General features: G+C 38.5%; 1 protein-coding gene across 12 annotated transcripts in view; it reads left to right on the top strand.

Annotated features, from left to right (window-relative positions):
* The window catches only part of ankhd1 (ankyrin repeat and KH domain containing 1), a 167367-nt gene that overhangs the window by 61151 nt on the left and 80223 nt on the right, over nt 1-25993 (top strand). For 10 of the 12 annotated variants that reach the window (XM_080201536.1, XM_080201535.1, XM_080201529.1 and 7 more), the window contains exons 3-9: nt 16981-17137; nt 19750-19897; nt 21915-22062; nt 22157-22390; nt 23343-23437; nt 23950-24187; nt 25150-25341. In XM_080201536.1, coding sequence (XP_080057662.1) covers nt 16981-17137; nt 19750-19897; nt 21915-22062; nt 22157-22390; nt 23343-23437; nt 23950-24187; nt 25150-25341 — 1212 coding nt within the window. The remainder of the gene's footprint in view (nt 1-16980; nt 17138-19749; nt 19898-21914; nt 22063-22156; nt 22391-23342; nt 23438-23949; nt 24188-25149; nt 25342-25993) is intronic. The other 2 variants (XM_080201530.1, XM_080201528.1) reach the window with 2 other exon arrangements.

Raw genomic sequence — 25993 nt, 5'->3', positions numbered from 1 at the left:
GCTTTGCTGAAGCAGTGGGAAGTGTATGAGAGTCAATGGATGGGAGGCTGGTTTGCATGATGGATTGGGCTACCTTTACAATCTTTTGTAGTTCCTTGCAGACCACAGTGATCTTTATCCACCAAAGTTGATGCGTTATCATCAGACTTGAGATTTCTGGGTAATTTGAATCAAATATTATTTCAGATGGGAGATGCAAAATTGTAACTATATGGCTGGAAAATTATTGCAGTAGTCATTAAATGTTGATATCGAAGAAATGGCATTCCAAAATTTGTTGTTCAGAAGCCATCAAGCAGTGTGGTGTAGAGCACTGGACTTTTTGAGAGGCACTGTTGAACTGCTTTAATACCTGTTGTACACTGCCTGTAGAATGGTTTCCTTTTCAGTATCTATTTTGAGTCATAAAGGTCTACAGCACAGAAAATGCCTTCAGCCCATTGCGCCGAAGTCATCCAAAAACAACCACCTAACTATTCTGATCCCATTTTCCAATGCTTGGCCCATAGCCTTTTAGGACTTGGTGTCACGAGTGTACATCTAAATGCTATTTGAATTTATGGAGGTCTCTGCTTCACCACTTGGGCAGTGAATTCCAGACTCCCACCATCTTCTCAGTTTTTCCTCAGATCCCTTCTAAATCTCCTAACCCTTAAATCTGTGCCCCTGGTCAATGATCCCTCCCCCAAGGGGAAATGTTTTTGCCTGTCTGTCTATGGCCCTCATAATTTTATACATCTCAGTATGTCCCTCAATCTCCTCTGCTCCAAGGAAAACAACCCAAGTCTATCCAATCTCTCTTCATTACTAAAACCCTCCAGCCAGGCAACATCCTGCACTCTTTCGAGTGTTATTACGTTCCTCCAATAATGTAGATTCCAGAAATGCACAGATTACTTTAGCTGTGGCCTAACCAATGTTTTGTACAGTTCCAGCATAACCGCCCTACTCTCAAATTCTCTGCCTCTGCTAATGAAGACCAATATACCGTATGCATTCTTAACCATTTTATCCATCTTTCTTGCTACCTTAGGGAACCGGAGTACATGTGCACCAAGGTCCCTCCGATCCTCTCTGCTTCTGAGGTTCCTGCCATTCATTATTCCCTTGTCTTGTTTGCTCTGCCCAAGTGCATCACCTCACACTTACATGAATTGAATTTCATTCGCCACTGATCAGCCCATCAATATCCTACAGTGATCAAAGACTATCCTCTTTGCTACTTAGCACCCTACGAATTTTTGTTATCCACAAACTTACTGATCAACCCTCCTACGTTCAAGACTAAATCATTCGTAGAAACCACAACAGCAGGGGTCCCAACATTGGTCCCTGTGTGACCCCACAGGACTCAGGCTTCCAGTCACAAAGCAATCGTCACCTTCTGCTTCCTGCCACTCAGCCAATTCTGGATCCAGTCTGTCAAATTTCCTTGAGCTCTGTCAATTCCTACTTAGAAATTGTTGAAGTTATTTCTTTGACTAACTTTCATTTTTTTTTTGAAAATTCATATAAAGCTCTGCTTAAATACTGTTAAGAGACCAGTGCATATCTGTCGGTCCCAAAGGTGCAATGTAAACTTGAGTCCTGCATTGCATTTTCTTTAAAATGTGGTTTGATAAAAGTATGTTTATTGTGGTACGCAGTATGTTTTGTTGTCATTGGTGAGGGTTGGTCGTTTGGGGATCCATTTCACCACCACCACCGCCCCCCATATTTTTTCCTCAGGTTAAAGACTGGGCTGTTAAGAGACTGTCTGCGGTTTCATGAAAGCTTGCAGTAAGGACCTTTTACATTGTGAATCTAAATTAACCTACAAAGAATCAATAGATGGAAGTGCCCTGTGGAAACAACCTCAATATTTGTTAACTGTAAATTAAACTTGCATGTAGTTATATTTATTTTTAAGATTTTATTAGCTGGCATCCATAGATCCAAATTGTTGTTTGGTTTAACCATCAATTTTATCCTTGTTCACATTCCCAAAAAATTGATTGGGAAAGGGAAGCAGAAAATTGAAGCAATAGTGTAAGTTAATGATGAAACCTATTTTAATCACATTAAAGCTTCCCCCTAAAATATTACTTGGGAGAACAGTCCTTAAGTAACATGGTGTCAAATCATCTACAGTTTCGTCACGTTTGTTAATATAATTCATGTTGATTCATAACCTTAAGTTGCTTGCTTTCTTGACATTACAACAGTGCCTATACTCAATTATTTTAGTTTTGACGCTCTTTGGGGTGTCTCAAAGACAGGAAAGATGCGTGCTGTGTTTTTATTTCTTTCTGCATTATAACAAATGCGATTGTGGTCATTTATGGCACTGGAGAAGGCTATTCGGTCCATCAAGTTTTCAGCCATCTCTTCGTGAAGCAGTCCAGCCAGTTCCATTTTCTAGCTGTATCCCCTTGGCCTACAAGTTTATTTCCTTCAAGCAACCACCCAATTTAGTTTTGAAATCAATGATCGTTTATGTTCCCATTACCTTGCAAGCATTGAATTCCAAGGCATTTCCATTTTCATTAAAAGAAAGCTCTTCCTTGCATTTCCTCTACCTTGCCCAAAACCTTACCTGTCTTTCCTAGCCCTTGTCAACGAACAGGAACAACTTTGCGTTGTCCACCATAACCAAGCACCTCTATTAAATATACCCCAATCTCCTGCCCCTAAGCAAATAATCCTAGCTTCCCCAGCTTACCCTTGTGCTTATTCCCTGTCCCTGGAACCATTCTGGTAAATCTCTGCTCTCTTTCAAGAATTCTCCTATCCTTTCTAAAATGTGTTGACCAGCACTGGATGTTGCACTCTAGTTGTGGCTTAACTAGAGCTTTATAAAGGTTTGGCACAAACCCCTGCTTTTGTACTCTGACGCCCACAGTCCCATGTGCTTTACTAACCACTTTCTCAATATGTCCTGTTGCCTTCAAAGGTCTATGTATGTACATTGAGGTTCCTCTATACCTGTGTACAGTCTTCAGAACAGTGTCATTAAATCTGCATTTCAAACAATTTTATGACAAATTAACCCTGTAGAATTTTGAATTTAGACACACACAGCTCAAATTGTACAGAAGTTGGGAATAAAGATAGTGAAGAGTTTGGTCAGTGAGTACTGCATGCCGTTTTGAACTCCCCCATCTTAAGGGTGTTAGTCAAAATATGCCTAATGTAGATCTGCCAAGATAATGTTAACATTGGGTAAACGATCGTTATGAACAGGGATCTTGCATACCAGGATTATTTCTACAGTGGTAGAGAAAGTTGATTACAGTTAATAGACATCCGTAAAATTGATACATTTTGCTGAAAGTGTTGTTTGATCCTTGAGTCATTGTGAAGTAGTTATTGATCTTTGTAAGATAAGCTGACTTGATAGTGAGCAAGGAACAAATCATATGCTGGTCATAATGTTCCTGGCTATGACGATATAAAATTTCACTTTTGGCTTGGTTTCTCCTAGATACCTAGTTTTGTGCGCTTAGCAGTATGGTGGTACCATATTACAAACATAGAATTATTTCTCTGGCAGCGAGACTTTTGTCTGCACGCTTCTGTGGAACGGTGCCTCTACCGCAGGATGGTAGAGGAGTAGATCTATAATCAGGTACTGAATAGGTGTGAAAAAAGCAGGGGAGTAATGGGGATAATGGCCACCTATGCTTCAGGTGGTCATGGGATGAATTCACTGAACCTCCGTGATAGCATACATTAGACACATCTCCAAATGAATGCCAGCAGTGTTTGGTGTCCATTAAAATGGTAATGGAAACAAACATAACTTGTTTTAGCTCAAGCATATTCCTCCTCATTTCTATTGATTGAGGTTAATTTTGTCTTGCAGCTAAAATATCAGTAATTAAAGTATTTCACATCTAGAGACAGTCCACCCATTTGTGGTGAGAAGGGAGATTTTTTTGTCTTGGTTGTAATAATATCTAAGGACATTGTGCTTGGTTTGTTTGGAATCAAGATTGAGGAGAATGGGGGGAATTTTTGTTCCTGTGCCTGAAGCTGTGCTGGGATTCCTTGCTGCAAATTGTCGATTAGAAATAGTCTTAAATCTTTGTCAGCTTTGGAACACACTGGAAAATGAAACTTCACTTTTCTCAGCAACTTCACTAGATCTGAAAATCCTTTTGCCTTGTGGTTACAGGATTTGCTTGATTGAAAGTTCAGATTTTTCAACACATCGTTTTTGATGGTGCTTTAGCTGGAAACCCCAGACTTCTTGCAACTGCTTAAAACACTCCATTTTCCTGAATAGTGTTATACAAATCCAATAAATTCTGTGTTGTACTTACCACCACCACAGAATCTTCTTTTGTGAGGTTGGTTTGCTGCCACAACCACAGCCTGTAAACAAAGGTTGGTCTTCACTGTTTCAGGGCAATCCAGCAGTCTCCAATCCCCACTCCCACCGCACCTAATGTGTCTCCCCCACAAATGTTCACTCTGGAGTCACAAAATCTGAGGGGTCACATAGGGGAGGGTGGAAGGGAGGGAAGTTGTAGCAGCCCTTGTCCTCTCAACATAAGTGGGGTTTGCAGGAAACATGTTAGTACATAATAGTAGTGTTGCAAAACAAATCTTTGTAATTCTTGAAATGTTACTAAGTTACGATATGGATGCTTTAAACATACAATGATTAAATTGATTACCATACTGCTTTTATTCCGAGTAAAACTAAATGCAACTAATAATTTTATTCAATGGCTTACTCTACCCTGAGTTCTAGAATTGTTTTGGAATCCATTATCGTTTACGTCAAGAAATTCTCAATTTGAAGCATTGGATAGGAATTGATGTTCAGTTGCTTTGAGAATATTAATTATTGTTCCTGAGAACCCTTCTTACTACAAAATAACAGATTTTTCTGTAACTTTGTCAAAATAAAATCTACTTAAATAGCAGAATGTTGCTGCATATTTTACCAAATTATTTCCAGCCCAAGAACAGCATCAGTTGACTTATTTATGGTAATTGTGTTTAGATAGTATAATTGAAAGTTGTATTGTCGATGATCCATCTGGTAGAACAGAGAATGAATAAAAAGTGATGTGTGCCCATAAAGATGTAACTGGAAGTGAATTTATTGATAGCTTAACCTCTTCATATTTTATTTTTGTCCTTTCCTATTTCAGTAAACTTTTGCTGCATACCTCCTCTCCATTCCTCTTGCGTTTAAGTGTTAAGTGTAAGATGTTATGTTGTGAATGGTGGTTTTCACCAACACTCGTGCATTCAATTCATGGTTGGCATATGTAATTCATTGTAGCAGTCTTAAATTGTTTTGTGACTGAGTTTTAGAAGACATCATAGCACTAAGCAAAGGTTTTGCTTCAGTTCTGATAGTGTTAATTTTAAGATTGCACTGCAGTTTGAATTCTGTGACTAACTTGTGTAACTAATGTGTCATGCAAACCATCATTGTAGCTTTGGACTGCTCAATTGCAAATTGATCTCTATGCCACACTAATGTCAAAAATGCAGTTTGTATGTATGCTATAAAGTTTTTAAAGGGATTGGTGCAATCTAATTCGGACCGTGATGATCATGACTTGAATAAACCTTGACCCCTCATGATCATTTTTGATATTTTGTAATTATCTGACTTGTGTTGCTGAATAAATTTGATTCAGATAAGAATGCATGCTTTCAATTGTAGAAGCTTCTTGTGCTCAAAATGTTCTTCTTATGATGAGTGAAAATTCTTAGTCCTATATATGCCACTTAACTTGTTATAAATTATCTTCAAGCTCCCAAATGCATGCTCCTCATCTGCACAACTGAATCCATAGAATAGAATCCCTACACTGCAGAAGAAAGCCATTCAGCCCATCGAGTCTGCACCAACTACAATCCCACACAAAGCCTATTCCCACAAACCCACGTTTTCCTGTTAATCCCCTGACAATTTAGCATGGCCAATCAAGCTAACCAACACACCATTGGACTGTGGGAAGAAACCAAAGCACCCAGAGGAAACCCATGCAGACACTGGGAAAATGTGCAAACTCCACACAGACACTGACCCAAGGACAGAATTGAACCTAGGCCCCTGGTGCTAAGAGGTAGCAGTGCTAACCATTGTGCTGCCTGTGTGTAAAATATTTTTGGATGTTCTAGAAGAAACCTACAAAAGGCTCATGGATCATATGTAGTCTTGTTCATTTATAGAGACTTGAATGGAAAGTAGTAAACTCTGACGCCTCTGAGCTGTTCATGTCTGGAAGAAAAAAGGGAATTAAAACTCCCCCCGACCATAGGTATTGGAGGTTAATGAGATTTACAAACAGTTACGATTTTTGTAAGGACTGAGTTTGAAAAGGAAGAAATTCAAACTTCTTATTGATAACTGAAATGGTAACAATATTTCACATTTAAAACTTTTAATGTAGCAGACAAAGCACTAAACACTCTTGTTTTAAGCAGCTTGTACTTTAAACTAAAGAACAGAATTTTTCCATTTACTTTCAATGCAATTGAAAAGCACTTTGCAGGTAGACTGTGTGCACTGTCCCTTTAGCAGTCATTCGATTTTCCTGGACAGAGTCCAATGTGATTCATAACTTCTTTAAGCTTTACTTCATTTCCTTTTCTGGTCAGGTAACTTTTAACCCCAGAACTATCTTTTCATTGTGTGGGGTTTGCCTGGTGATTCTCTGTATCTCAAACAAGGCAAATCTAGCCTCACTTTTAATTTATGACTTGGTCTTCTCAGTGCAAGCATAAGCTCCCACCTGCATTCCTGTACTGTGAACCAGATACTTGCAGTCCCTAGTTGCTTGCTGTTTCAGATCCTGGCAGACTAACTTGTCTGAAAACCTCGGATGTATTAAAAACTCTTTGATTTGAATTATTATTGTCACATGTATTGGTATACAATGAAAATATTGTTTCTTGCACTCTATACAGATAAAGCATACTGCCCATAAAGAAAGGAAGGCGTGCAGAATGTAGTGTTACAGTCACAGCTAGGGTGTATACAAAGATCAACTTAATGCAAGGTAGGGCCATTCAAAAGTCTCCCAGCAGGGAATAAACTGTTCTTGAGTTAGTCAGTACATGTCCTCAAACTTTGTCGTTTTCCCGATGGAAGAAGGTGGAAGAGAGCGTGCCTGGGGTCCTTAATTATGCTGGTGGCTATTCCGAGGCAGCAGGAAGTGTAGACAGTGTCAATGGGTGAGAGGTTGGTTTCAGTGGTGGACTGAGCTTCATTCACGACCCTTGTAGTTTCTCGTGGTCTTGAATAGAGCAGGAGCCATACCAAGCTGTGATACAACCAGAAAGAATACTTTCTATGGTGTATCTGTAAAATCTGGTGAGAGTCATAGTGGCCGTTACTAAATTTCCTTAGTCTTCTGAGAAAGTAGAGGATTTCTCAGAGGTTGGGCTTTCTTAACGATAGTGTCGGCGTCGGGGGACCAGGGCAGGTTGTTGTTGATCTAAACACCTAAAAACTTGAAACTCTCAACTATTTCTATTTCTTCCCCATTGATGTAGACAGGAGCATGTCCTCCACTGCACTTCCTGAAGTCAATGACTATTTCCTTCAGTTTGTTGACATTGAGAAAGAGATTATCATCTCACCAGTCCACGAGATTCTCTCTCATTTCTGAAATCAGTCTCATCGTTGTTTGAGATCTGACCCATTATGGTGGTGTCATCAGCAAACCTGAAAATGGAGTTGGAGGCCACTTAGTCATGGGTGTATAAGGAGTATAATAAGGGGCTGAGGACACAGCCTTGTGGGACACCGGTGTTAAGGATGATTTGTGGAGTGGTATTGTTGTCTATCCTTGCTGATTGTGATCTGAGAGTTAAGAAATTCAGGATCTGGTCGCAGAGGGAGGAGCTGAGCTCCAGGCCGTGGAGTTTGTAGATGAGTTTGGTAGGAATAATGGTGTTGAAGACTGAGCTGTAATTGATAAATAGGAGCCTGATTATAGATGTCTTCGTTATCTAGGCGTTCCAAGGTTGAGTGCAGGCCAGGGAAATGGTGTCTGCTGTGGACCTATTGCAGCATTAGGCTAACTGTAGTGGATCCAGGCAATCTGGCAGGCAAGAATTGATTCATGCCATGACTGACGTTTTGAAGCACTTTCAAAGTCATTAAGGCATGCTACTTGGCTTTTCTTTGATACTGGGGTGATGGTCGTTGCCTTGAGGAAGATAGGGACACCACATTGTTGTGAAGAGAGGTTGAAAATGTCTGCAAGTACCCCTGCCAGCTATGCTGTATTTATTTCCCATACCTAATAATCCTTGAGTGGTGAGCTATCTTTTTAAACTGTTGCAGACCACGTGGTCTAGATATTCCCACCATGCTGTTGGGAAGGAAGTTCCAGGATTTTGATCCAGCAACAGTGAAGGAACGACAATATAGTTCCAAGTCAGGATGGCGTGTGACTTGAAGAACTTGCAGATGGTGGTGTTCCCACGTGACTACTGCTCTGGTTCTTCTAGATGCTAGTGGTCATGGGTTTGAAAAGTGCAGCGAAAGGAGCCTTGGGGTTGAGCTTTTACTAGTGTCACAAGTAGGCTTACATTAATATTGCAATGAAGTTACTTTGAAAATTCCCCACTCCCCACACTCTGGTGCCTGTTTGGATACACTGAGGGAGAATTTAGCATGGCTAACGGACCATCCAAACATGCCTTTCGGACTGTGGGAGGAAACTGGTGGAAACTGACGCAGACATGAGTGCGCAGCCTCTGCACAGTGACCCAAACTGGGAATTGAACCTGGGTCCCTGGCACTGAGGCAGTGTGGTAATCACTGTGCCACCATGCCACCTTCCTTGCAGTATTTCCCAAATGACAACTTGTATGGTGTTCTGGCATTTCAAAAAGACAGACGTTTTGTTTTACATGGATGTCTGGCCATTTCATATTTTATTACTTGTGGTACAAAGATTGTTCTGCATAATTAGGCTTGTATAGTTACTCAAGTATTTAGCTTAAGATCTGTTAATTTGTCAGTGAATCCAAGCAATGGCTGTGGTGTCTTACCTCCCTGCCATCTACGGGCTCAAGAAAAGGTCCTCATGCTCACTTTGAGTTTTGCTGGGGATATTAATTTACCTAGTCTGTTTACTTGAGTACTTGTTTCAAGAATGATTTTAATACCATTGAGCCACTTTTGGTCCAGAGGTTTTATTCTCTTGGCAGCACCTGTCTTCAAAGATTTTTTTAAAGGAAACAAAGCTGCTCGTCTGCATTTTTAAGCTTTTACACAACCTCACCAATGCCTGGCAGTTGCCATGCTCAACCAGCTAGTGTGTTAGCTGATCATCACATAATTTACAAAATTTAAACATGCAGCTTGTAGGCAAATATTTAAATTTGAGGATGAGGGATGATGGACGTGATTAGCCTACAGTCATGCCTGTTAAGTTTCCCTATCTTCTGTCTTCTCTAAGCCTTGTGGAGTAAACATCCTCTTGGAGGGAACGGGGAAGTATTTGATTGGATTGATCAAACTTCGCACAGTCACCCAATATCTTGGGATAAGTTGGCTATTAAGGATAGAATAATATACTATTCAGGCCAAACTTATGAACTCTGCAAAGCATTTCAGTGCCAGTCCTGAAGTCCTATTTTCTATGATTTCTGTGAAAGCTAGTCCCACTGCAGCATATCCTTTAAATGTTCCTAATCTCTCCAAGTACATGTCCACAAGGACATCTCTAGCCTCCTTGGACCCCTTCCCATTCAAATCCTGTGCAGTTTTATCTTCTGGCTTGTTTGCTGACTTATATTGTCAGTGCGCCTCCCTCTTTGTCTTTAAAATCATTCATTATACCTCCTTTTTTAAAGTTTTTTTTAAGAAAAACTTGCTTGCCAACTCTCGGCTATCTCAAATCTTCTTCCTTCTCTAAAATCTTTGAACATGTTGTTACTTTTCAACATAGTGTCATGGGGAGATGGACACAATCTGATTCTTTTCAACGCAGTTTCAGCCTTTACACTACCAAAGTAATCCTCATTATCATCAACGATATCCTCTGTGGCTGTAATTTGAGGTGGATGATCTTTCTTTGTCTTAAACTTTGAGATGTTTCATATGGTTGACTACATCATTCTGTTATCCTTTTTCTCTATTCCAGTTGCATGGAATGACCTCACCTGCTTTTACTCCTATTCAGATGTACCTGTAATCCCTGGAACATGGATGTCACTGGCTGGCTTGGCAATGGCTTCTCTCCCCCTAAATCTCATCACTTACGTAGTTTCCAAAGTCCTTTCCTTTACAACCCCTGACTCTTCTTGCCTATATCCTGCCTGTGGGCACTACCATTTATAGATGTGGTGCAGCTTATACACATATGCAGTTGGCACCCTGCTCTAATAGTCCTTGGCTTCTTGATTCCCTCTGTGCTGTCAATTAGTCCAACATTTGGTGTGAAATGAGGCTTTTACTTTGGATTTCAACAGGTCTTTATAACCTTCTGGATTCCTGTATCCTCCAAGACATCATCTCTGACTCTTTAGGCATCATCACACTGTCCCTTCAAGTGAGCTTTGTTTCCATGCACTTGGAATTTCTTGGCCAATTTCTGCTTCTCCACCCTTCACTTCTTTAAAAGTACCCCCGAACCACATCCTGCTGTCCAATTTCTCAATGAATTGTTGTTTGCAGTTGCTAAATTTCTTGATACCAAAGGTACTACACGAGGCTGCTTGCCCGCCATGCCTATTATGTTAAGTACGCTTGCTGCTTATGGAAGAGTTTCAGGTGATTTATGATGCTTTCAAAGTGGAAGTCTGGCATGTAGCTATATAAAACAGTATTACATAAGCCCATTTGGCTTCATAATTTTGGATTTCCATACACAAATATCAAGAAATATTAGACGTTTTTAAAATGAGCAATATAGATGTAAGTAGATTAAAAGGGAGAGCACAAAGTGAAGTTGATAGTTAACAAAATTGAAGCATTTTCCCACCGAGAATTAAAAACATTTGAATGAATTGAGTATTGATGTATTTAGTGAACTGATTTCTATTGTACAATTTTATACATTCATAGTATGGAGTGGTGGTGATTAAGGGAATCAATGGAGAGAATATGAATATATGCCATGAGCATCCTGATTATATGTAAAATGTAGTAATTGCTGTATTATTATTATTTTCGGTTCTCAAATTCGACATTATAAATTGTCTGAAAATCAGCTGCATTTATATTTTTAGATTAGTGCCTGTACCAAGATAAATTTTAGTAGCATGGCTCTGGCAGTGTTTGAGGGTCTTAGCAGTAATCAGTCAAAATTACATTTGTGAAAAGCAGAGTTTGAAATGTGGAAGTAATTTACTCTTGTTCAGTGCAAATTTTACAGGGTGACTGGTAGTGTTGACTTGCATTCAGATGGGATACATTTCACACCTACCCTTAGTTCAGCTGTTCTCTTGGTTTTTTTTATTAGTTGCTGAAGTGAAACTACTAACATTTAGAGAAACAAATGTTAGAAGACATTAACCAAAGGCTTTGGTGGGAAACCACATGCCCTTGCAACTGGGGTTTAGCTGTTGCCACGAACTCAACATTTGCTGCGGTTAATTTCTATCATCTGGTAGGTGTTCATTGCTAGGCACTTGTCTGAATGCCATCCAGGCTGTGATGCGTGTGGGGACCGACTGCTTCATTATCTAAGAAATTGCAGTTGAGACTGAACATTGTGCAATCAGGCAACATCCCCACTTTGACCTAATGCTGGAGGAAAAGTTGATAAGCAGATAAAGATGATTGGGCCTAGAACATTCTTCTGAGGAACTCCTGCAACAATGTCCTGGGGCAGTGCTCATTGGCCTGGAATGTGAAAAATAAGCTTCAATGGCTATGACCCCAGTCTGGAGAGTTATTCCCTGATTCCGAGTGACTTCAATTTTACAAGGACTCCTTCATGCTGCACTTTTATCAAATGGTGCCTTAATGTTGGGAGCAGTCACTCTTACCTGCACTCTGGAATTCAACCCTTTTTGTCAATGTTTGAGTGAGGCTGGGACAAAGTGATTCTGGTGAAACCCGTGTTGCATTTTGATGCAGAAGTCATTGCTGATATAAATGCCACTTAATTGCACTGTTGCTTCCAACACTTCCTGATTGAGAGTAGACTGGGTGATAATTGGCCAGATTGAGTTTGTCCCTTTTGTGGAAAGGACATAACTAAGCCATTTTCCATTTTCTTGGGTAGGTATCATTGTAGATAGACTGGAAAGATTGACTCATCATGTGGCTAATTCTGCAGAACAAGTCTTTAGTGTTCTAGCCAGAATGTTGTCATGGCATATAGCCTTTGCTATATTTGTTGTACTGGGCCATTTTTGATATCATGTAGACTAATTGAATTGACTGAAGGCTGCTTTTCTGATAACGTGGATCTCTGGAGTTGGCAGAGATGGATCACCTTCTCAGAATTCTTTGCTCAAGGTGGTTGCAAACAATTCAGTCTTGTACTCAAATGCTGAGTTCTGCTGTCATTGAAGAAGAGGATGTTCATGGAGCTTTCTCCCAGTGTTTATTTGCTCACTCCCACTCAGTGGACATGTGATGGGCTTTACTTGGTTCAGCCAATAACGTATTCCTTCTGCTATGAAGCTTTGTTTCAGCAGCTTGGAGTCTAGGAATCCTACAGTAAGAAACTCCTGACTTCACAATCTACATGGTACAGGTTAGAAGTGTGATGAATGAGCACAGCTCCAACAAAACCTTGAAGGTTGACACCATCCAGGACAAAACAACTCACTTGATTGGTGCCCCATCCCCAAACATGCACTCCCTCCACCACTGACACAGTGGCAGCAGTGTGTACCATCCATAAGATTTACTGCAGGAACTCACTAAGGCTCCTTATCCCCTTTTAAACCCATGACCATTTCCATCTAAAAAATCAGGGGCAACAGAGACATGGAAACATTACCACCTGGAAGTTCCCTTCCAAGCTGCTCTCAATCCTTCACTGTCGCTGGGTAAAATCCTGGAACTCCCTCCTCAACAGCACTGTGGGTATACCAACACCACCACATTCTTGAAAGCAATTGGAGATGGGCAGTAAATGCTGGCATAGCCAGCAAAGCTCACATCTCAAATTTTTTTTAAAAAAGTTGCAAAGCAAATTGTGTTTGAGTGCGTCTTGCTGCTGATCCATTGTGCCTCATTGATGCCTAGCTTTTAAGCTGAGATCTTTTCCGAATCTGTCCCATTTAGCATACTGATAGTGCCATACAATATGATAGAGGGATTTTGCAGTGCAAAGCTGAGACTTTCTCTCCTGCTGCCGTAATAGATGCATTTGCAACAAGGAATATTAGTGAGGATGAGGTTGGGTTTCTTGTGTTGGTTCTCACCACCTGCTGTAGTCCCCACTGTGCAGTGATGCCAATAAGTGCAAAATACTGCAAATCTGAAATAAGAGCTAAATGATCCCTATCATGTGGCCTGAATACTGGTGGCTAAATAAACAGTGGGAGGAAGAAACTTCATTAATATCCTTGTTCTCGGTGATATGTCCTTCAGATGTGGCTGGCTTGATCGGTTGTTGTATTTTTGAGCCACTCTTGGTGATGGACATTGAGATCTTTTGTTGCCTTCAGTGCTTCTTCCAAGTGGTGTTCAACATGGAATATTCACAAATGGCAGTAGATGGTCAGCCTTGCTAGCCCATTTTTGACCTGGTGCCATTGGACTTCAGGTCTAGAGTCATTGTTGAAGAATCCCAGACCCCTACCTTCAGATTGTATACCATTGTGTCACCACATCCAGTGGAATAGTATGAACTGTAGTTTGACTGATTGGTGGAACAGTTCTCCCAATTTTGGCATTACTCCCCAGATGTAAGTGAGGGTATTTATCAGGGAGGCTATGCCTTTACCAATCCAGTGCCTCAGTCAATCCTGAGTGATTCACCAGGTTTTATTCTTATTAAACTTCTTTATAGAAAGTTGAATTGTCTGGTCAGCCATTTTCAGAGGGCAATTTGAGCCAACTACATTGTTGATCTGGAGTCACATAGGCCACACTAGATAACCATGACATATTTGCTTCCCTAAAGGGCATTAGTGAACCAGTGGTTTCATGAGCCAGTTAGGCCTGCAATGCTCCATACTATTGATCGGCCAGCTGGTTTGGTCAATGGGACTAAAGGAGAGGACTGGAGAAGCTTCCGAAGCTGATGGGCTAGGATTCTTCACACACTGTCTCCATATATCCCTGTAAGTTGCATTCCTCATGAATGGGAATCATGCTTTTCCCAACCACCAGCTTTTGACTTTTTCAATTAGTAGTCATTGGCCCAATAATTGCTGTCAGAATAATGTTGAGATGAATAGTCTTCGTTATTTAGGTGCAGGAACATAGCGATGTCCAGCAAGGACAGGTGCAAGAACAAACACAAAAATATGATGCTGTGACATTGGCTTGATGAAAATTGGTTTTTGCTGTCTGGTTCCCTATAAAATTGCATAGTGGCATGTATTTCCTGTACTTAACAGTACATATGAAGTAAATGCACCACAGAATTTTAAATCTGAGTATCCTTATAATCCTTTGCAGTATCATTACTGACACTCAACTTCTCTGGCACTAAAAATGTGTTAATAAAAGTCTCAATCCTTCAGTTTTTGACTGTTGAAAACAAGAATTAAAACTTGTTATTTCTTTCTCTTTGCCTTCAACTTTTAACAAACTGATTTAATGTTAAATTCACCATTCTAACTTCTTCCTAGTTCAGACCTTGCGCAGTTCATTTCACAATCTTTCAACCCCCTTAGTTAAGAAGATGCACTTGCCTGCACTGTTTAGTCAAGATATGAGATAAACTTGAGAAAGTGCCATGTCATTTCCACCTTGGACTTCCAGCAATGGGGAAGGCCAAGTCGGTAACTAATGGCAAGTGCTGTTGAGTGACTTACAGGAATTTTGGGCTTGTTTTTATTTTGATAACTATAGTGGTACTGCTTTACAAAAATTATCATTGACAACTTTGATATTACATCAGCATTGTAGCAAAATTGTCGATTTCTGATCACAGCCAACTTCAAAAGGGTATTTTTGTGGTAACTTCATATTATATGTATTTTGTATGTATAAATATGTTTACTAACTTTCAAAAGGAAAAATATTCAAAGTAATTTCACCCAGTTTCCTTGTTACCAACTCTCCTGCTGGAAAGTTTCTCTCCATTAGCTCTATTAACATTTTTCATAATTTTAAAATCTTTAAATCTCTTGTCGCCTTATCCTGACTTGGCTAATCGTTAACTAATGGAAAAGTGTGGTTAATTCACATCCTTTATGTTTGAATGATGGGTCTCTCACCCAAGTAACAATGTAATTAATGCAAATGATGAAGAAACAGGATAAATTGTGCAGCAACCTTCGAATTTCTTCATTTAACTACATGAACCATGTTGCACTATCTGTAACCCCCGTGACTTGCCTGGGTTTGCAAAACCTCACTTACTCTACTGTCTGGAGACAATACACATCTCTTTAACCTGTGATCAGTGCTCCTTCCACTCACATTGTCAGCCACTTCAGGTCTTGAACAGCAGGTTAGGTATAAGGATTCGCATTCCAATCAGTAATCTCTAAACTGTCTGTGCTTTATATGCTCTGTCTGAGGCCAGAACACTCCATTCACCTGACGAAGGGACTAACCCCGAAAGCTTGAGTCTATTATCAAATAAATCGGTCGGACTAAAACCTGGTGTTGTCAGACTTTGGACTGGCGTAAACACAGTAAAATGCTGGCATACCCACATCTTATCTGTTTCAGCCAGTGTTCTATTTATAATCCTGGCCAACAGGCAGGTGGGTTTAAAAAATACACCTGGAGGTTGCTGGGACTTAGCACCACCGTTTGACAACCATGGTTTAATGCCCCTCAGGAGCAATATTTTGCGGTATCTTAGTAATATCTCTTTCATGCGTCCTCACATTTTCTTTCTGGATACAAGTCAAAAACTCACTCCAGGTTTCCAGTGCAGTTTAATGTTGCTGTGAAGCGAAAATCACTTTGCAACAATGTAAATGTTAAAGTAATGAAGCATCTTACTATTACATTATACTATTTCAAACCTGAAAGTGCTTTCTGTTCACAAGTGAATGCTTAAAGGGTGATCTTTAACATCCTTTGCAAAGGATGCAAGAATGCAAAGTTAAAACAGTTGCCTACCATCAAATCAATGGGCTGTATTAGATACAAAGCTGGAAATAACTTGAGGAAAAACAAGGATCAGCACAGGTGTAGCAGCTGGGAAAGTTTCTCGAGTGAAACTAACTTTTTTATAGTTCCCTAAAAATATATTTTTAAACACTTAACAGAGCTACTTGCTTTGTAGTATGGAAGAAAGCATGTTAGTTCACCAGGTGTCCAAACATTTTGAAAGAGGCTTGTTTGAAACTGCTGAAGGTTAATTCAAATTTAGTCCCAGGGCTGCTTTTGAATAAATGATCTGTGATTTGCATGCCTTGAAATTTTAATTTCAAGTTGCATAATTCATGATCCAGCACCAAAGGCAACCTTTCTTAGTTGGCTATATTTCTGACAAATTTAAACAGTGTACTTTTCATATTGGTTCAAAAAGAACAGGAAGGGGTACAAAATTATGTTCAAGATTCAGATCTAATTTTTGCTTTTTAATAATTGTATCAACCTGTGATGTACATTTGTATTGGGCAGGGTAGAAATTGAAAACTTGACAATTTTTTAAAAAGCTTGTAATAGTAATGAGACAAGGCAGGAAAGGAAGCTGCTGTCTTCAGAAGCATCTGGCTTAATATATATTCCAATCCCTTAATCAGAAATGTCAAGTTATTTTAGTTGTATCTTATTTTAAATTGCATGTTTAGTATGAAATGAAGCTCACTAACCTTATTTGTGCATGAACTGCATTTAATGTATGGCTGTTATGTTTGTGTCTTTGCATTTTCGCCTGCAACACTCCTACTAACTGTGATGAATCAAAACAAAAGGAATTGGTAAATTATCCACTGCTGATGGTAAAGCCTTCGCAGATCCTGAGGTACTCCGAAGACTGACTTCTTCTGTTAGCTGTGCGTTGGATGAAGCTGCTGCTGCCTTGACCCGAATGAGAGCAGAGAATACTTTAAATGCAGGACAAGCAGACAAGTATGTGTTTCTTTTTATTTATGCATTTGTGTGGGGGGTGCGGGGGGGAGGTTGAAACTGGAAAGGATGATTTTTCAGCAAAACATTTAGTATACAATGCCTCAACTTTAAAACTTTATTCTGTGATTTTGGGATTTTCATTTCAAGTGATTGTATTCTCTGATTCTTTCCATGAATTTATAATAACTGAATCAATTAAATTATGTTCTCACTAGGCAAGTTGCTTTGACACAATGATTTTACTCTTGTGTCCTTTAGTGAAAATCCCAATTAGTGGTCTTTGTATCTAGTGTCCAATTATATTCTACTTTGTATAGTCATTGCATGGCTTAAAAGCACCAGAACAACTAATATGACGATGTTTGACTATTTTAAGTTTATGCATCTCAGCAGACATACATAAAAAGTACTTACGTTTGTTCATATTAACCCTTAGACTGGTCACGTTAAAAAAAACATCTTAACTGGCTAAGGTTTTGTTAGGGCACAGTGGTTGCTAATTTTAGTCAGTTATAGTCAAAATACTAAACTGATTTTAAAACCAGGATTGTTTTCTGTCTTGGATGTTAATGGTTGAATACACAGAACAAGTATAGAATGCCAACAGTGTGAGCCCAGAGCATAGACAATATATTGAATAGATATGTGATTTAGAAGGACTTGTAAAGTTAAAAATGTTGGGAAGGGATTTTAGGGTGGAAGGTGAATCTAATCTTGTACCTGATTGTTGGAGAGAAAATGCTCATTTTATATTAAAAAAACAGAAGTATAGGTGCTTGGGTATATCCTTTAATAGTGAAGGCACAGAAAATTAGATGTACGCCTTAGATTTTGTGGGTTGAGTCAGAAAGCCACTTAACTGCTTTTCCTGATTCTCAGAAACTGGAAAGGATGAGCTCAGAAAAATGAGAGGGATTTCATTGAAAAAGATAAAATTCTGACAGGGCTGAACAAATTGAATGCAGAGGTAATATTTCCTCTGGCTTGAGGTATCTGGAGCAAAGGTTTGTCGACTCAGGATATGGGGGATGCCATTTAGGATTTCAGTGAGGAGAAACTTCTTCATGGTGGTAAACCTGTAGAATTCGCTACAGCTTTCTAGACACTAATATTTGAGATATAGAATCATAGAAGTGCAGAAGGCGGCTGTTTGGCCTGTTGAATCTGCATTGACTCTGAATACCTTAACCAGGTCTCTCTCTCTCTCTCTCTCTCTCTCCCCCTCCCCCCAATTAACCTACACATCTTTGGATGCTAAGAAGCAATTTAGCAAGGCCAATTCACCGAACCTGCTCAACTTGGAGCTCCCAGGGTAAACCCACGCAGACACTAGGAAAATGTGCAAACTCCTTAATCACTCAAGACTAGAATTGAGCCTGGCCTCCTGGTGCTTTGAGGCAGCTGTGCCAACCACTGTCCGGGGGAGAGTGGGAATATGACACTGAGGTTGAGGATCTCAATGGACCTATACCACCACTTTTTTTATGTTTCTCTTCTGACGACACTAGGCAATGATTTATGATTTCAGTGGATAGTCACAGCATAAATTCTGCTCTATTATAGAATAAATTAATCACTAAACCAAAAGCTGTACTTTTAAACTGACAGAACTCAAGAATAGAGCTCTGACAACACAGGTGAATGCCACTTAATAAAAATTTTATTCACTTGATCACTGCATAACAATTGCCCTGGCAATAGCCTTGATGAATTTCTGCATTTGTATATGCACTGCATACTCTCTTATGCCAGGCAGTGTTGCTTAGATCCTGATAGTGAAATTCTGTGACTGCACTATTTTTATATTCCAGTGAATCTAATTAATGTTTCATTGTTTTATTTGTGGGATATTGTGCATAAAGAGATTGTCAAGCTAAACTGTCATGATGAATTAACCCAGGAATCCACAAACAAGGAAAGCTGAGACATTTGGAATCTAGGAAGTGTTTTTTTTTCACCTTCCACTGCCAGAGGAAATGAACTTCAATTTATGGCAATCCATCCATCCATCTTGTAAATTACTACCTGTTGATGCTCATTGAGAATGTGTGCCAGTTCCCTAATCCAGGATTGGGCCCAAGCAGCAGCTGGTCTTCATAGGATTGTTATTACTGTACCATTTGTGGAATTTTTATTGTTGCACCATTGGCCTTTAAGATGTGGTGGTTTTAATATAGTTGACACTGTAACATATTGTGGTTGACAGATCACTATCATGACTAATTTTAATGTTGCAATTTTCTTTTATTTACTCCTTGTACATGTGCCATCCTCTGACTGATTTTAATGTTTTCCTTTTTGGCAAATGTTTACATTCAATATAATTTAAAAGGCTGAGGTTTTAAACTGGTAAATCATACTTTTTATTAACCAGTAGAATAATTAACTAAAGAGCAATTTATGCAGAAAACCCATGGCATCAGTAGCTATGATTAGTAGTGAATATTTTAAGATCAAATGTCTTGTTTCAGGTTTTTGAGCCACACTTGCCAGATACAGATGTTTTTTTTACACTTCAGCTAAAGTTCAAAAATAAAACCTATGGAGTACGTATTTCTATTAAATTTGATGACCTGTAAGAATAAGTTATTTAAATTTGTTTCCTGATTTAGCCGAAGCTTAGCAGAAGCATGCTCAGATGGAGATGTAAATGCGGTCCGAAAACTGCTAGATGAAGGACGAAGTGTAAACGAGCATACAGAAGAGGGTGAAAGTCTCCTTTGCTTAGCATGCTCTGCCGGCTACTATGAGCTGGCACAAGTAAGTATTGAGTAACCCAATTGTTTTACAATAAACAAACGTACAAAATTTCTCCTTCCTGCTACACAGTACTGCATTCAAGCCACAAAGATTTTCATTTATCCATATTTCTGTAGCATTTTGGATTGAGTAATATGAAAATGAATTGTTTGGCCATGTGGCCACTACATAGCTACATGAGCCTATTGGCAGTATTTCACTTAGATTTGTGTACAGTCTGTATTTCTCTATTGTGGTAACTAATCTTAGTTGACATTAAGACAGCACTCTATAATTTTGTCTGTATATATCTGTGTACAGTATATAGTTGCTCAAGTCTTGTAAAGGTTTTTTGATCAGTCCTGAGTAAGTATTAAGATTTGCTCTTAAACTTTACATGCATGATATTAACATGTGCCAGTTGCTTTTATGAATTCTGGTTGCAACCTGGAAGAAATTCCAGTGATTAGTCGATCCCAGAAATATAGACAACTTAAATGTGCAAACATATTGGCGATGTATTATTCTCCTTCTTGCCTTAGATGGCAGGATGGGGAGTTGTGGGGTTGACAAAGGAGGAGACTGAACCATGCTCAGTACAGTGGATTGAATAAACTTTATCAGTATATCTGAACAAGAACTATCAAAATGTACTTCATCATTATATTAAAATCTTTTTTTGTTGTACGTACAACAGTTTTACTAGAATGGTGTTGATTTTAAGTTTATGGAGACAGGTGGTGAATTTGTATCTGATCTTCCCTGTTTGCCAATTTTTATTACCATTTCAATTGTAAATCCCTTGGATTAAAACACGCAGAAATGTAAAAGTAAAACTTGTAGTTGTAAGGTTCTGTTGAGAATTGGTGGAATAAACAAACAGCAGTCCCAGTGCACATTTGTATAATAAGCCCATGTTAAGCTATTGTGGATACCATATGTTATTAATTCCTCTAAAATTAATTGTGGGCATAACAGATTAATTTTGGCAAATCCTCAAAACCAAAGCAATGTCTATTGCTGCAAAATTGCACCTTTTTGTTTTTACTGGGTGCTGTGATCACTTAACAGACATGCAATATAATCAGGTGAAAGATTGCTATTGCAATATATGTTGAAAATAATTCCATGATTTGGGAATGATTGCAGGAGAAAACCGTTTTAATCAAGTAGGTATATGGTGACCAAGGAGACAGATACGGATTAAGTGAAGGACTATGATGAAGAGGAAGATAGAGAAATCAGCTCATTAAAGTGCACACTAAAATCACTGAGGTTGAGGAGTTCCTTGGTTTGCAGTTAAGTAATGAAGGAAAGAAATGTTAACATAAAGATAGTGAGGTGGAGATGTAGTAAATGAGAATCTAGAAGGAGAGGTGGTTGAAAATTAGATGTACAAACATGGAAAGATTAACTGAACAGTATGAAGAGGAGCCAAAATAAAAACTAACAATGCTGCAGGACCACTGTGGTTTAGGTGGGAGATATGGTGTAATGTGGTGAAGGAGTGACAGCCGTGAGCAGGAAGGTTAACCTTTTGTGAGCCGAGTTTCATTAGGGCTTGGATATCTGTGCACGTGAGAATGAATATATGATTGAGGATGCTGAGAATATACTTTTAGGTGATATAGGGGTATAGACAGCAAGAGGTTGGACTTATTGCAGTCTGAGGAGCTTTAGAAAGGCTGCAAGAGAAGGAAACCCTTTCCCTAAGCTGATCAACCAGATCATATATGATATTCTGTTCTTGTACATAAATAGAATTCCATGACTCCTCCAAAAGTCAGGAAATTGGATGTGCAACATTATAGTGTAAATCCAGAGAGCCATATACGAAATTTAGCATTGGTAACAAGTCTCATGAGAGAACAAACTCAACTGTGGGAATGGCCTGATCTTTCCCCAGTGACGGGTCAATCAGGAGCCATTGATGATATGCCCCTTGCTTAAGTTCTGAGCTACCAATTGAAGCTTTAATTTGTTTTGCTGAATAGAAAATCTACCCTTTTTGAGCTCCTGTTAATTTCACTTTATTCAGGTTTTGCTTGCGGTGCATGCTAACGTTGAAGATCGTGGCATCAAGGGAGATATTACTCCATTGATGGCAGCAGCCAGTGGAGGCTACGTAGACATAGTAAAACTGCTACTGGCCCATGATGCCGATGTAAATGCTCAGTCTTCAACTGGTAAGTTGTTTTCAACTGGTACGGTATTTAGTTATCTAATCTTGGTTTCTGTGTGAAGTGAGATGACACTTTATACTTTTTAATTTCTTTTTAGGAAACACAGCACTAACTTATGCCTGTGCTGGCGGGTTTGTTGACGTTGTAAAAGTACTTCTGAAAGCAGGAGCCAATATTGAGGATCACAATGAAAATGGTCATACTCCTCTGATGGAAGCAGCAAGTGCTGGCCATGTGGAGGTTGCACGGGTGCTTTTAGAATATGGAGCTGGAATCAATACCCATTCGAATGAGTTCAAGGAAAGTGCACTTACACTGGCATGTTACAAAGGTATGGATTTAACATTTCATAAGCTATGAAACATGTTCTTTGAATGTTGAAAACATTGAATTTAGTTTAGATATTTTCTAAGTGGTTAAAACTAAAGCAATTAGTCATGTGATGTTTGGTTTTTCTAAGCAGATTTAGTTGAGATATCCTTAGTTATAGCAAGGTAAAGAGAAATCATAACTTGAAAAACTAGTCTGCTCAGGGCAATTGGAATAATGCATAATTTTTATAGCAAAATTTGAAACCAGGAGTATTAAGAGTTGCAATATAGTTCCACCATAGGACTTTGAAAACTTGTGGTGCTGTTTACCTATATTAAGTGTTTTTAACACTAGTAATATAAAGGCTTTCAACATCAGCCCTTCAAAGCACAATACCATTTTCTTTCAGCCACATTGGTGTATTGTGCAATTATTATCTTTTCTCCCCTTCTCAAAAAAAAAAGTAAGCTTTTGAAAACTGAGAGCTTTGAAATATAAGTCTTGTTTGTATGAGGTGCTTCCACAGCAAAATAAATACTTGGACCTCCTCCAAGATTTGCACCTCTATATTCTGCTATATGACCAATGCTTCCTTTGTTTCCTTTTTCATGTTCCATAAAACCACATAAAGGACCCTTGTTGTCCTCGAGCCTTTTCTGAGTAAAAATTCACTTAGATCATGATTAATCTTCTGCTTCAACTCTATCCACTCCATATCTCTTGATTTCCTCAGAATTCAAAAATTTAATGATCTTAGCCTTGAATATACTCAACAACTGAGCAAATTACAAATCTCTGGAAAATTCTAAAGAATTCAAAGAATTGAGCAATGCACCATTTTATAATCAAACTTATGCAGAGAGCAAGTGCGTACCTCGTTTTCTGAAAAAAAAACTGATGTTTTAAATACACTTGCAAGTTGACACACATCAGATTTTTCTGTTAATATTCTGAATGACCTGTGTATTTAGGGCATTTGGAAATGGTGCGGTTTCTTCTTGAAGCTGGTGCTGATCAGGAGCACAAAACAGATGAAATGCATACAGCTTTAATGGAAGCATGTATGGTAAGTGTTTTTGTGAATCTCATCTTTCCTGTTCCTCCTCAAATTGCTGCACCTTTTGGATCTCAGCTTGTTACATTTTGCCTCATGCAATAAATGCAATGTTAACTGTTTTGAACACAACACTTAGTACATTTAATCACAAAATGTAGATTGTCAACCACTTGATGTCTGAGACGAACATGCCATTCAAACTCAAGAGTTCAAAACACAGGGATGAGAAAACTATACAATTTTCAAAACTGTTTTTACACAGTAACTTGATTTGTTTTTGATTGCATGTTCATGAATATTTCTACAGAAATCTGAAGATTTTTAAGTTAAACAATGAGTTTGGATTGTATGAAAAACCAGTGTGATGATCAGTGTTCACTGTTGTATTAACTTTGAATACAAAATTGAATGTCAGCAATAAAATAAAGCAAGGCTGGATTTGCATTTGATTTGTTTTCTATTTAAAAACAAAGTACCAGTATTCTAACATTAAAGTGCTGATAATTGACTTTATTGAATAGGACGGCCATGTTGAAGTAGCTCGGCTCCTTTTAGACAGTGGTGCACAAGTAAATATGCCAGCTGATTCTTTTGAGTCTCCATTAACTCTTGCTGCTTGTGGTGGTCACGTGGAGTTAGCAGCTTTGCTTATAGAACGAGGAGCAAACTTAGAAGAAGTAAATGATGAAGGATATACACCATTGATGGAAGCTTCACGAGAAGGTCATGAGGAAATGGTGGCTTTGCTGCTTGCTCAGGGTATGTAATGTCCCGATATTTAACTTTACACTGAACAAGGATTCATTGATATAGCATTGCACTGGAAGAATTGTCTATTTACTGACTATGTTGTGTGAATATAGCTATCTAGAGAAACTTGTATTATTTTGCTCTTAATTTAGCATTATCTTTTAGTATTTGAGCAGAGTAAATAAGAGCTGAAGAAATTAGGCTTCTATTCAGAGGGTCATTGGTGTACCTGTTCTTCATTAACATCCCATCACCCTTATGTTATCAGAAGATAGAAAATTACAATCAGCAATAGCTGTTGTGCTGATAGCCTGACCACAAGGTTTTACAGTGCATCTTATGGCTGGCCATGAGCTGTCTATTGTCTGTTTTATCTTGGATGGTTTCAGACAGATGAAATAAAATTGAAACTATTTTAAATGAGAGAATTTTTTAGCATTTGTCTCAAAATCAAGAGTTCCTTTTAAAAAAAAAATCTTCAGACAATTCAAAAAAAAATTGTATTTGAACTGACTAGCTTTATCTTTTCTTCCATATCTGATGGGGTTTATTCTGGTTCCCTTAAGCTGAATCATTTTCTGTCAGAGGATGGTTTTAACTATTCTAGGCACTAGTAGAAAGTGAGAAACAATGACTTAGCCCCATGCATGGCATGACTAAAAAAAACTGCTGAATTGAAATAGACAAAAATACTTTTTATTTGTCTAATCTTTTATTCTCCCCATTGAGTTTCCTCTATGTCTCCAGTCACACTTCATGCCAGTGATTACACATTGCATTGGAATTCCTTGGACAATGTCAGCAATTTTGGTTGTAGGTCAGCTAGCTTTTATTTAGTATTTGTTACCAAGTTCCATAATGAAGTTGCCAAACAAAAGCTATTATCATACAGTAATAAATAATTAAAATTGTAGGGGTCCAGTTGAGGAAACTGTTCATTAATTATAAATTGCTGCCTGGACTACTTATAGGAGCCAATATAAATGCACAGACAGAAGAAACCCAAGAGACGGCCCTGACTCTAGCTTGCTGTGGAGGCTTCTTGGAAGTTGCAGACTTTTTAATAAAGGCAGGAGCTGACATTGAATTGGGTTGTTCAACACCATTGATGGAGGCTGCTCAAGAAGGTCATCTTGAATTGGTCAAATATTTACTTGCAGCAGGTGTGTTCCTGATTTTTATAGTGATTATTTACCCAGTGTCTAATATCCCAAATAAGGTTTTACTGTTTTACTTTAGAATCCAGAAGAATTGTGTAGCTTAGAAGTGTAAAAGTACTGTCAAGTTAGTGCAGTATACAACTTTATATATCATGAGCAATATAGTATGCACCCTTGTCTCTCCACATAATCTAGTTGCACAATACAACCAGCTATTATAGAGTAATGTAATTAATTAAATCAAATTTCAGTTACAAGATAGAAAATTCAATTCTGCATTAATGAGTAGGTTTGTAATGAGATCCTTTAATAGTGAGTATTTATTAATTAGTACTTTTAGCCTGTTCACCTATGCTGCAAGCAGCCCACAAAATAATAGTGCTTGGGTAAACACTTAACTGGATTACCAATAATTGCAGACAAAATACAAACATATTTTTTTAATTTTTACTGCTTTGTTGCTTATTTTGGCAATCTTTTTGGATTTATTTTCCTACTTCTACAATTTTGATTAGATAAATCTAATGTTTAATCCAAACATGCACACACACTTAATATGGGCACTCATTTTGATCATTGTAAGTTATGGATTCACAGATGAACAAGAATTCCTTGCAGTAAATTAATTATCTTTTTGTCACTTCGGAAGGAGTTC

This window comes from Carcharhinus amblyrhynchos, chromosome 13, assembly GCF_965287045.1.
Source record: "Carcharhinus amblyrhynchos chromosome 13, sCarAmb.v2.hapA, whole genome shotgun sequence".
NCBI lineage: Eukaryota > Metazoa > Chordata > Chondrichthyes > Carcharhiniformes > Carcharhinidae > Carcharhinus > Carcharhinus amblyrhynchos.
The sequence above is the reverse complement of the archived record's forward strand: the minus strand, read 5'-3'. Positions and strand labels throughout refer to the sequence as shown.